We start from the raw sequence: 13,858 nt of genomic DNA on the forward strand, positions 1-13,858 counted from the left end.
TAGTCTGATATGAAATATTTTGAGAACTGATGCGAACTATATTTTCTTATTCAAAGTATTTCAATTTCAAAATCAATTTTCGAAAAATCAATAATTTTGGTTCGCAATCAGCAGCGAGATCACTAGTTCACCATATTATTTTACAATTGTACCACAATCGAACAACACTTCCATGTTTGATAATTCATGAATTCACAGTATGGATAAGTTCAACCTCTAGAGTCAAGATTCTAGACATTCATCCTTTGAATGCAACATCGAATGTTACTCCAGTTCATCCACGCTTAATTCAAATATCGTATTAAAAAAACACACTTCAATGTGAGATTCACAATTGGAAATTAACAAAACCGCGAAAGGTATCATATCAAAACTGTTTTTTTGAATACGTTATAATGGATTTTCATCAAGTATCGGTTAGTTCAGTTATAATTTTTCAACTTAAAAAAAAGATATTCCTTACTTTTTTTACTGCTCATTTCTTTCACCAAATATTTATTCTGATTCAATAAATATAAACTTTCCTTTCATTTAACATTACGTAATGTCGGATATCAACAATGATAATAATATGCCATTCCATCCATTCTAGTGACTTTCAAGAAAACTTTTCAAAAATAAATGTTTGTATCGTCCTGATAACTGAGGCAGACAAAGAAATATATAAGAAGTAGAAGAAAAATAACCTACTGTTATACTACTCTCCTAACCTCATTATAATCCACAACATTTTATTGTATGTGTATGGGTTTATTCTGTGTTTCAATTTTTCGATATTCAGTTATCAGTCATTTATGCAAGCAGGAGGAAATTTGTGAAAATAAGTTAACCTGGAAAGACGAAACGTACTGTTGAACTATGGATTCAGTTAACGATAACAATCCACGAGTAACATTGAAAGAAATGAAAATAATAAAGGTGATTAAAAATATTTGTCATTGTTACTATTAATGTATTCAATTACAATTCCTGACATTAAAACGTTTCTACTGAATCAGAACTGATGAGTATAATACTAATTACTTCATGAATCGATGTAAATTATATCCCTATGACATTGTTTTTGTTTTGTTATAGAATGTTTCGAAGGCTCCTTCAGTTCTGACTGAACAATTCGATATAAAAAACTTCAGAAAGAGGTTCAACATAGTTATTGTTCGTAATGAAAACTACGAAATGGAGTTTGATCTGGTCGGAATCCATACATCTTTTGTCAATGCCATTCGAAGACTAATATTAAGCGATGTACCTTCTATGGCCATTGATAGGGTACAAATTCTCAACAATACATCAGTAATGCAGGATGAAGTGTTGTCACATAGATTAGGACTGATACCATTGAAGGCCGATCCTCGGATATTTGATTGCCTAACAGATGGTAAGTAATTTTTATTAAAGTTTAGGGTTTTTTAGGTGCTGAATGGGTGGGTTATGTATGAATTTTTCCAGATTCCTCTGAGCACAATGAAAACAATTCTCTCGAATTTGAGCTGAAAATGAAATGCACTTGGAATAAGGAAACAAACAAAAAAGACTCTTCAAGGGCTGAAGATATGTACAAAAATGACATTGGTAATATTTTTGTCAAGATTTCTTGAAACTTTTTCTAATCAAAACCATAAATTTAAATATTTTTAGTTTACTCGAAACACATCAAATGGATTCCAAATGGAAACCAAAAAGATAAATTGAAAGAATCAGATGTAGGTCCTATGTACTCCGACATCCTTATTAACAAACTCCGTCCTAATCAAGAACTGGATTTGAAATTGACAGCAGTCAAAGGTTGTGGCAGAACTCATGCCAAGTTTTCACCAGTTGGTAAGTTGATGGGTAATTTTAATTAACTTCATTTGATATGACATGAAATTCTGGTGTTTTTTATCATAGATTACGAGTTGATGAGGTGTACGAAATAAGGCTTATTTCAAAATTCACCTTCAAGAACTATTAGTTCCTCCAGTGATAGTAGTCTAGTTCTATGTACATTAGTTTTTTTGGCCATGGTCTGTAGGCACTGGTGATGGCCAATAGACTGAAACATCTGTATACTGGCTGCTCTTGAATTGAAATCAAATTTTGGATGGTCAGAGTACTTATCTATTCATCTTTTCATTTTGATTCTGGTAGCCTGACTGCGTTAACCTTTCTAGAAACATGTTTCAGTTTTACGATGGCATTCCCAGAGAGCTTTCCATATTTCTGCTAACAAAGTTGTCAGTTTTGAACATTGGTAATACCACCAATGTTTATGTGAAAAATTGGGTTAGCAGACTTGGGTGTTACACCAGTGGGTAGTTCCACTTATGTATTGCTTGCTCTCACGCTGTAATTTTGATGAAGTGATCCTTATGATTTTACTCAATTTCACTCCTCCATAATTTCCAGCTTCCGCATTTTATAGAAACCTCCCCGAAATCAAATTAGTGCGAGAAGTAGAAGGAGAGGCAGCGTACCAGCTACAGAAATGTTTTTCGCCAGGTGTTATATCTATAAGACAAGAAGGCAATGGAAGAAAAGTTGCCGTAGTTAACAGTACTAGGTATGCCACCGGTAGTAGGAATGTTTATCGGTATAAGGACCTTAAAGATTCAGTAGAGATGACCAGAGTTCGAGACTACTTTATTTGTGAGTATCAATTGAGTGCAAATAGTTGTGTAAGCAGTTGAAAATAGAGATTATTTTTATTTTCCAGTTACCATAGAATCAGTTGGAGCGATGCAACCAGCGGATATTTTCAAGGAAGCAGTCATGATCCTTAGGAATAAGTGTACTGATTTATTAGATGAGCTGAATTCCTCTTATTGATTCTTTAAATTTTTTTAATAAAAATATTTGTTACCTCATGAATTTTTTAATTATACCTGCTTTCTTTCTGGTGACACTTGGAAAAACTAAATCCAACGCCCTTCGTGGTATTAATCAGGATAGTAGTTACCTACAGCGTAGGTAATTTGAGACTGGCCAGAACGGATTGTTCTTTTAATTAGTTTGAAAAGAAACAAATCGACTATATTGAAAAAATCTATTTGATCCGTCATAATATAATTATAATATCCTGGCATAACTTTCTTGGAAAAATATCATGACTGTAGCAGTACTTAAGCAGCTGCAACCGTTTTCGATAATGCGAAGAGTCAAGAACTTAGTTTCTACTGGTAATCAATCTGAAATTCAAGAACAGACTTTTTTCGAAAGTGCGACATCTGACAATTCTTATTGGAAACTATATTATTGGTTCAAAATTAGAGTTAAAACTTGCTCAAACATTTTGCTGCAGCTGCATGTAAATTCCAGATATTCAGCAATGCGGTTAGCGATTTTTCTCTTATCTTGCTTACTATACAACTCTTGAGAGTTTTTCATTGAAGAATACCAAGTCACCACCACAGGACTTAAAGTATGAGGTGTTTGCATCTCAACCACAGAATACAACTTCTTCAATTGACTTTGATTGGTGTCAAATTTTGACGTTTGATAGTTATTTGTTGATCGCCCAAAAAGGGTTAAATATTGCTTGGTAGTGTGATAATCCTTTGTTAATTGTGATAAAAATAGAAAGCAATGGAACTTCCTAATTTATTGATAGATCATGACTACTGTCAGGTAAATCTTCCAAAACAATCATGATTTACCGACTTGACTAAAAACCAATTATTCTAATGGCACATTTTTAACCTATAACTGATAACTTAAAAACTGTTTCAGATGTTATTCGATTTTCCTTGTCTTACATGTGATAACAACTCAAACTCAATTGGAAAAACCTCCTATATATTCCAAATGCAATATGTCATGATCCTGATTGAACTCATGCCTCTCTGTCAAAAGATGGTTCGCAAATGTTGAGTTGGTCTCCCCATTCAAAAAACTACTACTTTACTCTTTCATTCTTTTGAGGAAAGCTATTTCGGTTTGTCCGATATACATTCTTTGACAAGAACCACTTTCCACATGACAAAAATTATTTGTTCTGTAGGATACTGTAGGTTTTGAGTAGAAATCTCACGTTAAAGTTTTTTTAATACGTCACACATTTAGTTCTGTTTTTATGTAAATATATTTGTTTCAGAAGTATTTACATTGTATTACTAAAACCATGGTAAATATTAATTGCACATTATTATTCTCCTTCAAAACAGTGTCATTTTTGTGGCAAGCAAAAAATTATTTGTTCTAGTTTGTGTCACTTCCTTTTCGTTTCTATCAATATTCCAATATTTTCATTCCTTTCCTTAAAAGTTATCTGTATATTAATGGAGGATTAGAGACTGAAAAAAGTTTTTATAATTATCATCATTATATCACTTGGTTCGATGAGTCTGTTCTGTGCCTATTTATAAACGTCTTCGTTTCAGATCGAGAAAAAGAAGAAACGTTCTGCGATCCAAGAAAATGAAGTGGCCCAGTTGTTCGTCATGAATGCATGCGAGTTTTTCAAAAACAAATTCCCAGATCTCAGTATAATAGACGTAAGTCGACAACACATAAAAAAAGGGAGTGTTTCAATGAATTCTTCTAGACTGTTGCTGAATGCCTCAAATTAGATCCTAGAGTAGTAAGAAAGTATAGATATGGCCCTAAGAAGAAAATCATCAAGCTATTGAAGAGTGGAAAGAAAGCACCCAGTCAGGAACCAAAAGCCAAACTGGTTACTTTGGCACCTATTGAAACTGAAAATATAATAATCAAGACTGATAGTTCATCTGAAGGTAAGTGAGATTCCTTCTAACTTTTTTCCCTTCAAAGCAAAGTTGAGTATTGTTAGGAACTGAGAAAAGAGCCAAAATAAAATTCACACAGATGGGTTATTTAATTTTCTTCAATCATGAAATGCAAATGTATTGATTGGGTTTACTTTTTGAAAACCCGTAGACATGAATCAGCATGCCTTATACACAAGAACAAAGGTACCTTTACTTCTCACTCTCACCACAACACTGAACTGGCTTACCTATTAAAGATTCTTATCCCAACAAGTAGTCAAATCAGGAACTTAATTATATATAATGGAGTGAAAATGTACAACAAGTTACCTAAAAGTTTAATAGAATGTATCACGCTACAATCTTTTTGGAGAAACTTGAGTTACCAAATGATTCATCATCTCACACTTGATGTCATGAAGAATTTTATATTTTCACATAGTTCTGGAGAGAGAGATTGAGAGGAGAGATTGAAAGGAGAGAGAGATATAGATAAGATAGAGAGGAGAGAGACAAGATAGAGAAGAGAGAGATAGGAGTGGGAGAAGAGAGATAGGAGGGAGAGAGGGGAGAAACAAGATATAGAGGAGAGAGAGACAAGATGTAGAGGAGAGAGACAAGATATAGAGGAGAGAAGGAGAGACAAGATATAGAGGAGAGAGAGAGACAAGCTATAGAGGAAAGAGAGACAAGATATAGAGGAGAGAGAGAGAAGATAGAGAGTGAGGAGAGGGAGAGTGGGGAGAGGGGGAAGGAGAGTGAGGAGAGAGATAGAATTCTCAAGTCTTCCTAGATTTGACAAGCTGCATGAACCTGCTGATGAAGTAAATAATAAAACAAGGACCCTGGCCAGTGTTGCCACTTATCTCTCATTGTGGCTTGCAACTGGAGTGGATTAATCTCATGCATTTTAGTCTGATGTTCTTCCAAACATTAACATTTTGTCTTTAGAAAAGACATGTAGTACAAATTTACTTATATAGTACTTGTTTAATGAAATGAGATAAAATATTCAAGTGAAATAACATTTTTGTAATTTCCAAACTGTCTTATCGAGTTTGTAAACATTTTTGTTCTAGGAGATGTCAATATGCTTAGAGGTAGGAGGTATTGCTCCGTAGCAGGCTGTAATACATACAAATCGAGAGAATCTACTTTACATATGTTTCCGAAACAAGAGAAGCTCCGAGAAAAATGGAGAAAGGCTCTGAGAACGCAGATTCACATTACGAAGTATATGGGGGTGTGCAGCAAACATTTTACCAAAAGGGATTTCGTCATTGGTAATTATATTCGATGATCAAAGTGACTTCTAAAATTGAAGTTAAAAGTATTATGTCTTGTGTTCTTGTGGGCTCTGTTGAATTTAGTAACTTTTGAAGTTCGATTAGAAAAAAAAATTCAGATACAAGTTTACAAACTCCCTACGTGTTCGTAACCATGTGGTTTGATTGTTATTCATAGTAAATGTTTGCTCATACTTGAGTGCCCGTGTTGCATTGTAGTCGTTTGTTACTTTGTTGTTTTTTTTTCTTCAGAAAATCCAGAAACGAAAGTCAGACGTCTCCGGCGCAGTGCCATTCCTTCGCAGAACCTCCCCAGACAACCTAGGAAGCTATTTTTATTGGATCACGATGGGTAAGTTTTTTTATTAAGGAAATTCCTCAGTGAGAGTGTCGATGTATTTACAGAGGTACATCCAACACCGACGAGTTTACAATTCCCATCAAGGCAGAGTTGAAGGAAGAATCCATGGGGGAACACTGGGATGGCAGCCATTTCTTGGGTTTTTGAATCCCTGAATTTGTGATCTTGAAATAGTGAGAGAAGCGGATTGTTTTGGCTCATTTGAGCTCCAGGACATTTGAAATAGGCATAGCTTAATTAAAATGTACCTATATCAGAGTGTTCTATATTAATGTTCTGAATGCTGTACACACAATTCAATACTTTTGTTGTCTACTATAGAGTTTTTTTTTCCTGTACGTGAAAATGAAAATTTTATGAGATTTTTCTTGATGAAGATTTTCTAGGACAAAATTTTTAAAAGGAGTTGATTCCAGACTACATAAGCAGCACTCCTGAATCATAAGGGTAAGATTAGCAATTAGTAAACAATACTTTTTTCCAAAAAAGGGTTTATGGTTGCAGTTTATACGGAAACAAAATTATCCATAAGTTTTCTCGGCGTGAATGAAATTCTTGAGTGATCTACCAATAAATTTTCCTAGACAAAAATATTTTGCAAAAAATGTAATGTTGATAGAATAAAATGGGTCAGATTTTCTCTAAAAAAATTTCATTTTTAGCATTTGTTACTTGAAGAATTGACGATCTTCTACATCTAATGAATCTATCAGGGTATTATTACACTACCCATTTTTGGCAAGTATCAAAATGTTCTGTCTGTATTTCTAGAAGAATCCAAACAGTAAGATTTTGTTGAAATTTTGTTCTTATTAGGAGTCACATAATTATTATCACACTTCAACAATTTTTCAAATATAAAATGCACTGATCAGTTTTTTTCTTTTTCATATCTAATATCATTTTTTCTTATTTTTCTGTTGTTTCTTCTTCTTATTTTTCATATTGTTTTTTCTTAGTTTTCTATTGTTTCTTCTTGGTTTTCTATTGTTTCTTCTTCTTATTTTGTATAATGATTCTTCTTTTTCATATTGTTTCTTCTTATTTTCTAAATTTTTTCTTTTCTTCATCTAAGACAACATGTTCTTTCTTAGGGTGCTCCATTTTGAAACATTTCAAACGGTTCAAGGTCGGCGAGGAAGGTCTTCAGCCATCAGGGTGAAGTGAGTAAATATCGTTTGGGTGGTCGTATTAGATGTCATAGAAGTCTGAGATGAGGGTTGAATAATATTAATATTGATTCCAAAACATGAAGAAAAAAGGAAGAACTTCTGTCAGGTCTCTGGAACAGGTAGAAAAATAGTCTGAACAGGTATTGATCTGATATGATTGTTTGTACCCTTATTGTGTATGAAGTAATTGAGACCTTTTCGATATCGACCTTCATTGATGTAACAATGAAAATTGGGGTTGAATTATTATTATTATTATTCAACCCTCATCTCAGAGTTCAATGCCATCTAATACGAACACCCAAACGATATTTACTCACTTCATGCCATAAGAAAAAGCATGGGATGGGGTCCTAGAATATGTGTAGTACCTTTACTCAGGTACTGAACAGACTTTCTTTTTTGAAATGCAATATTGTAGCAATTTTTCTTTCTCATAACTTGAGAGTGCCTATTCTTGAACCACTTGTCGCTCCTAACTACCATTTGACAGGTTTTTTGTTGTCTGTTTTTACAATTTTCTACTAATTGTAGTTCTACAATTGTTGTGGATTGTCTTTATCAAGAAAAATCACGTAATTATTCCAGAATAGCTATTCTTTTTCCTTGTTTCAAAAGGTTACAAATAATAGTGCATTCCTCAAAGAGTTTCATCTTTTGGAGAATACATTTTTCGTTGTTTGAGCATTATGTTACATGGGGAATTGAAACCTTTCAGTTTTTCTGCAACTATTTTGAGGAATGTCCCAATTTGTAGCCCTTTACTTTGCAATTTATGTTTCCCAGTATAAAACTGTGAATGAAATCTTCAAATCCTTCGTTTTTTTCATTCTATCACTGTACTTGTTCAATTTTGTACCATGATAGTGTCAGCAGAAATTTTGTTATTTTGTATGATTGTTTATTAAACTTAAATAGTTGATCCAACTGAATAAATTGTCTATCCAATATATTTTTTCTGTTTTCTGTTGTTTTATTGTAACAAAAGGAAGAAGGAGGAGGAAGCTTCATTTTATAAAATGCATGAGCATTTGATACAATCAACCATACATTACTTTTGGAAAAACAAAAGGTTTTCGTGGGGTTGTTAATCGAATGTTATAAACATACCAGCATAATTTAGCAAGTAAAAATAAATGGAACCTGAATTAAAGAGATAATATTCGGGTGGGAACTGCCACAAGGTTATGTGTTTGGGCCAATCTTGTTGCATATTTATCTTAATGATAATCCGAAGATGAAATTCATTCTTTTGTTATTGATACGGTTATTACATTTGCAGAGCAGTTTAGGACAATTTGAAACAGAATGCAGAAACACATTTTGAAACTAATTATCATTGATCTTCTATATGGCTAGCTAGGCCGATGAAACATATTTTGACAAATTAATGGACATTGTTCAAATCATACATGTAAAGATTGGACTTTATATATTCTTATAAATTCAGACTTATTTTATTTCCAACAACCTGATATTCCTCAAAGTCCGACATTGGTAAACAAATCTTGTGTAAATAAATTCAAATTTTTCAATTATACAGGAATATGGGTTTTTCCGTTTATAAATAAATTGATGAATGAAAGGTAAACAGTTAATCTATGAGTAAATAATATTATCGATTGCTTATATACGTAAGGATATCTCGACTTACAGACTTTTCTGTGATTTCTGGTAACACTGATAGTAAAGAAACTGGCCTAGTATTGGAAAGATTTTTCCTGGCTTGACTTGGGTATAGGACGACTCTGAAAAGTGGTCATTTCAATGAAATTGAGAATATCAACTCTTGATAGTTATATCTGTGGTTATCAAGGTTTTTTTCGAAATATTTTCTTGAAATACTCATGAACGTTTTCATTCTAGATATATTCAACTGATTATGGCGAAAAAATCATGTACCTACCTGCATTCAGTTGCCTTAAATTATAACCCCTGAATTTCAGTTTTTGATGGATGTCCTTTAAATTACATTTTTTTAAACTTTTCGAAATAAAATCGAGTATGATGTACAAATATATGAGCAAATAAAAACATGTTTCAGTATTTTTCAGAAGTAGGGTAGAAATGAATTTCTCAGAAACCTACATATGTTTGAAAGTGAGAAACACACTTTATTCAATTTGTGGATTACTTCACTTTATACACTGTTGTGGACTTAATTTCAAAATGGGCTTTTCGAATGGAATTTCATGACTCGACACGTTCTTAAGACTGTGAATATATCTTTCATCATATAGATTACACCGAAATTTTTGAAATATTAGGACTACCAAAGTATGTGTCATTTGACCCTCAAGACACCAGAAGTTGTTAAGTTCTTGAAAATTGCACAAAATTCCTTTTGAAGGAATTGTGTGCAATTTTATTTTTTGTATATATTATTTTTTCTTTATTACTCACCCGGTATATTTGAAACCATTTCCAAGTTGAATTTCGCACGTTATTGGGATCAAGCGCATGCGCGGTCAAGGAATCACGAGCACGAAAGTAGTACGCTATTAGTTCGGAGTAATTCGGACGCAGTTTTGAAATACACGGTTTTCAAATTTGTTTGTTCATGTGCTTTTCCCGAATTTTCGCTACCGCTATCGCTAATCACTAGTGCTCACCGCTTATATTGTACAGTTTACAACCGCTCAACGCTTTCGCTTTGCCAGTTGGAATTGCAGCAGAGATTTCATAATTCAGGTTAGTGCGGCATTTTCAGTTTATAGTTGACAGTTCATATTCATTTCAGTTGACAGTATATATTCATACAACCGCTATATTTTCGGTCCATTCGGACCAAGAATCGTTTTCCTCTCATTGCATAGCTATACTTTCCTTCAATATCGTAATTATTATTGAATCAATAACCAAATCATTCTTCACAATCAAAAAAGTTTCCCTACAAATTCAAGGTCAAAAGAAAAATTTTTGTTAATATTTTTAGCACTTCGCAAACAATACTTACTTCATTTAACAGCTGATTGAACCAAAGTTATTGAACTGAGAGGTATTTTAGTTTTCACATAGAATTATCGATATGTATACCTCTACGTCAATAAAATATAGAGCTCTTCTTAAGATTGACAGTTGCCTTGACAGACCGAGATAATGCAAAATGATGAATTAGTTTGGAAAAATTTCGATCATGTTTGTTTTCAAATTGAAACTATTGGCCATACTTCATTCAATAATATCAAATTTGAACAGAAACCCGCCATTACGACCGCTAGTACCTACTAATGTCAAACTTCCAAAGATTGAAGTTTCAAAATTCACTGGAGATACAAAAACGTTCAAATCATTTTCTGATATGTTCGACTCTCTTATTCGAAAAATAATACTGTCTCATCTGTGTAATTGATGACTTGTTTATTTTGTGGAAGTTCATGATCACTTAAATGAAATAAATAGTTTTATCAAATTTTTACGACCTGTTTCGGGTTTTATCCCATTATCAAGTATACTCGCTCAATTGCAGAGCAATTCAATTATCTAGTATCTAGCAGTGCTGCCGCATCGTCAATTCAAAAAGTACCGAAATTTACAAGAAAATAGTACCCAAAATGTACTGCGCAAGACTAGGTATGGCACATGCGCATAAGTCATTTCAGACCAAATGCCAGTAATGCCAAACGTGTAATAATGTTATCCATTTAAATTCGGAAAATATATGGAGTAAAAAATTTGCTGGAAACTAAGAAATGTTCCTCAAGAGAAAGATCATAATCAGAACATTTGATAAAAAGGTGTCTTTTTCCTTCTTCAAATTGCTCTTTCACGATTGCAAATGTGTTTTGTTTTAATTAGGTTTCTGTCACAATAGAATGAACAAAACACTAGACGTTTTCAAGTAGCTAGATTCGAGAATTTATTTTTACCTGTCCATATTCCTATTTATTTTGACAAAACAATAAAACCAATTTCTCAAGGTGAGGTGTGAGGTTAGAAGTTGAAACTGCTGTTCTGCTGACTGACTGACATGATAGAATCACAGTTCACAGGCACAATACAGAACACAGGATTAAATAATGCAGAGTTATGATGATAGCTCGCAATTTTGACACAAGTACGGTATTTGCTGATCTGGAACTTGAAACACGGAATTGCATTGTTGCCACACATATTGTTGTTATTTTTTACTGTACTCGATGGGAGTCAACGTGAAAATGTAAAAAATTGGGATTATAGTAAATAGTACCGAATAGTCTACATATTGATCCGGGTAGTATCTTCGTATCAAAATCATGGAATAGTACCGAATGCGGTACAATAGTACCTTAACGGCAGCACTGGTATCTAGTTTCTTCTCTTCGCGGACCTCCCTTAACTACGAAAATGGATTGAACCTCTTCTCTCGGCTGCTGTTGACGCAATTTTCGGAACACCTCGTCGATTTACTCACAATTAGACTCTACTGTGATGAATTGGCCCGGTTGCAGTAAGTTATAATACTCACAACAGCCGCTGCGCTGACCATCATATACTACACATGGTCTTATTTAGCGGGTTTTAGCCTTTGGGAAGCGCTGGGGTAGCTCATTGGTGTCCAAATACTGTCCTGGACGTCTTCTGTTGTCGTAGAGGATCCACTTCCCATTACACGTGACGACCCAATCCAAAAAAGGATCGTTTTGGTTGCGCATGGGCACACACTTTTTAAACTTCTTGATCTTTCCAATACATTTTAAACCATCACCAGGGTCCTCAAATCTTCTTTCTGGTCGACCATCTTCGAGGGTAACATTTCCGGAACGAAATTTCGCAAACCAACGTCGAACAAAGCGTTTATTAACTCTATGCCAAATCGCTACACAAGAGGTTTTGTTTACTCCTTGTGCTTTACACTCCCTCTGTTGTCTGAAACATTTCTCACAAAAAATCTGGAGCCTTTTATCAGCACAGTTGAATAATACAACCAGTAGGTTATCTTACCACGTGGTCCGCCCGAGTTACCGGGGACCTTCAACCGCTCTTAGAATGAGATTCTCAGCCAACGCGTTCAGTGCTGTAATATCGAAGGATTCGACGGTACCACGGGTATCGGATTAGTTATAATAAACGGTCGGAAATTGATACTGATATTTTATTCGCTGTTGTTATTATTGTTTAATTATTGTCCTCGAAATGAAATTGTCTACCAAACAAATTTCAGGTGAATGTGACAGAAATTGTTCATTAACCAGTGTAATGCTGTTCGATATCCGAACTCAAAAGTTTTTGGAGGGTTAAAGGAAGATTTGAGGAAACAGGCAGTGTCAAACATTAGAAAAGGCAAGTAGTAAATTACAATAAACGAAGGAAATTAATGAAACGGGTTACGATAACATATCTATATTCATACAAACACTGCTACAGAAGCAGAAACTTAGTTGTTTCATCTCGACCTGCATAAAGTCCCTTCAAAAGAAGATACAAGGTTTTGACTTTCTAGTTCTCATCCCAAAAAAATATACTCCTTTCAATTCAAACCAGATGTTTTCGTTTTGTCAAATATGTTTTTCAGTTTCCTGTCAATGTTTTGCAAGAGCAAAATTAAGAAACTACCTACGATGAACAGTTGAACTTTCATCCCCTTTTACAATTCATGTTTATTTTAGTCTCACCTCTTGATTCCAAGTATCTAGTTATGGTTAGATTATATACACAGCAAATTGTTGAACAAATTGAGTATTTTTGTAAAATCGGATAGTAGGAAAATCGAAATTAGCGTTCCACAGGGATCGATCTTGAATCCAATACTATTCATGTTGTATGTGAACCATCTTGATGCGATAATCGATACTGCGGATTATACTGCGTATGCACTAGTATGCAGACGACTTTTCATTGTTTCTGTCCGCTACGGATAGTGAATACCTGCGAACGAAATGTATTGGAACAATTCATGCAGTTTCATCATTTTTTAATAGTACAAACCTATTTTTCAACATTCCAAAAACTCAGATGTTAAGATTTCACTGTCGTCAAAGAAACATTGATAATTTTGAAGTGAAATTACTAAGCAGAATACACATGCAGAGGTTAGGTTTTTGGGTGTGTCTCTGGATGAACATTCACTTGGAAATTCCATTGTCAACAATTATCTTCCAAACAGAATTCTTTGAAATATCTCTTCATTAATTTACGATCCGTTCTAGAAGTGAAACAGATGGTGAATGTTTATTATGCTCAACAGTGTGACCACATTTTATTTGAGAAATCTACCTATGGTGTCATTGAAAATCTACTGAAATATAGGTACTGCAATGTATTTGAAGTGGTGTACTCTTTGATTTGAAGTTTGAAGTTTGAAAATTTGAGTTTTCGACCACTAGGTTGCGCTTGTAAAGACATTTGAATAGT

The 13,858-nt window shown here is 33.9% G+C and overlaps 2 protein-coding genes and 1 long non-coding RNA gene across 3 annotated transcripts; 2 read left to right on the forward strand and 1 right to left on the reverse strand.

Annotated features, from left to right (window-relative positions):
- The first annotated feature begins 700 nt into the window (after positions 1-700).
- Polr1C (RNA polymerase I and III subunit C) lies at positions 701-2,846 on the forward strand. The gene is made up of 6 exons (XM_023174740.2): positions 701-918; positions 1,078-1,378; positions 1,450-1,572; positions 1,639-1,821; positions 2,389-2,628; positions 2,696-2,846. Exons 1-6 carry the CDS (start codon positions 859-861, stop codon positions 2,806-2,808), a joined length of 1,020 nt encoding a protein of 339 aa, XP_023030508.1. The 5' UTR covers positions 701-858; the 3' UTR covers positions 2,809-2,846.
- LOC141482733 (uncharacterized) lies at positions 2,696-10,935 on the reverse strand. The gene is made up of 3 exons (XR_012465689.1): positions 10,482-10,935; positions 9,929-10,415; positions 2,696-9,273 (listed from the first exon to the last, which is right to left on the reverse strand). It is a non-coding gene; the product is annotated as an uncharacterized lncRNA (long non-coding RNA).
- On the forward strand, positions 3,447-6,668 carry LOC111518322 (uncharacterized). Its single transcript, XM_023174739.2, has 6 exons — positions 3,447-3,606; positions 4,359-4,472; positions 4,523-4,712; positions 5,786-5,989; positions 6,245-6,344; positions 6,398-6,668. Exons 1-6 carry the CDS (start codon positions 3,565-3,567, stop codon positions 6,498-6,500), a joined length of 753 nt encoding a protein of 250 aa, XP_023030507.2. The 5' UTR covers positions 3,447-3,564; the 3' UTR covers positions 6,501-6,668.
- Positions 10,936-13,858: the final 2,923 nt, after the last annotated feature.

This window comes from Leptinotarsa decemlineata, unplaced genomic scaffold (genome assembly GCF_025532065.1).
Source record: "Leptinotarsa decemlineata unplaced genomic scaffold, Ldec_3_MD MMD2_tig00001719_RagTag_RagTag, whole genome shotgun sequence".
Lineage (NCBI taxonomy): Eukaryota > Metazoa > Arthropoda > Insecta > Coleoptera > Chrysomelidae > Leptinotarsa > Leptinotarsa decemlineata.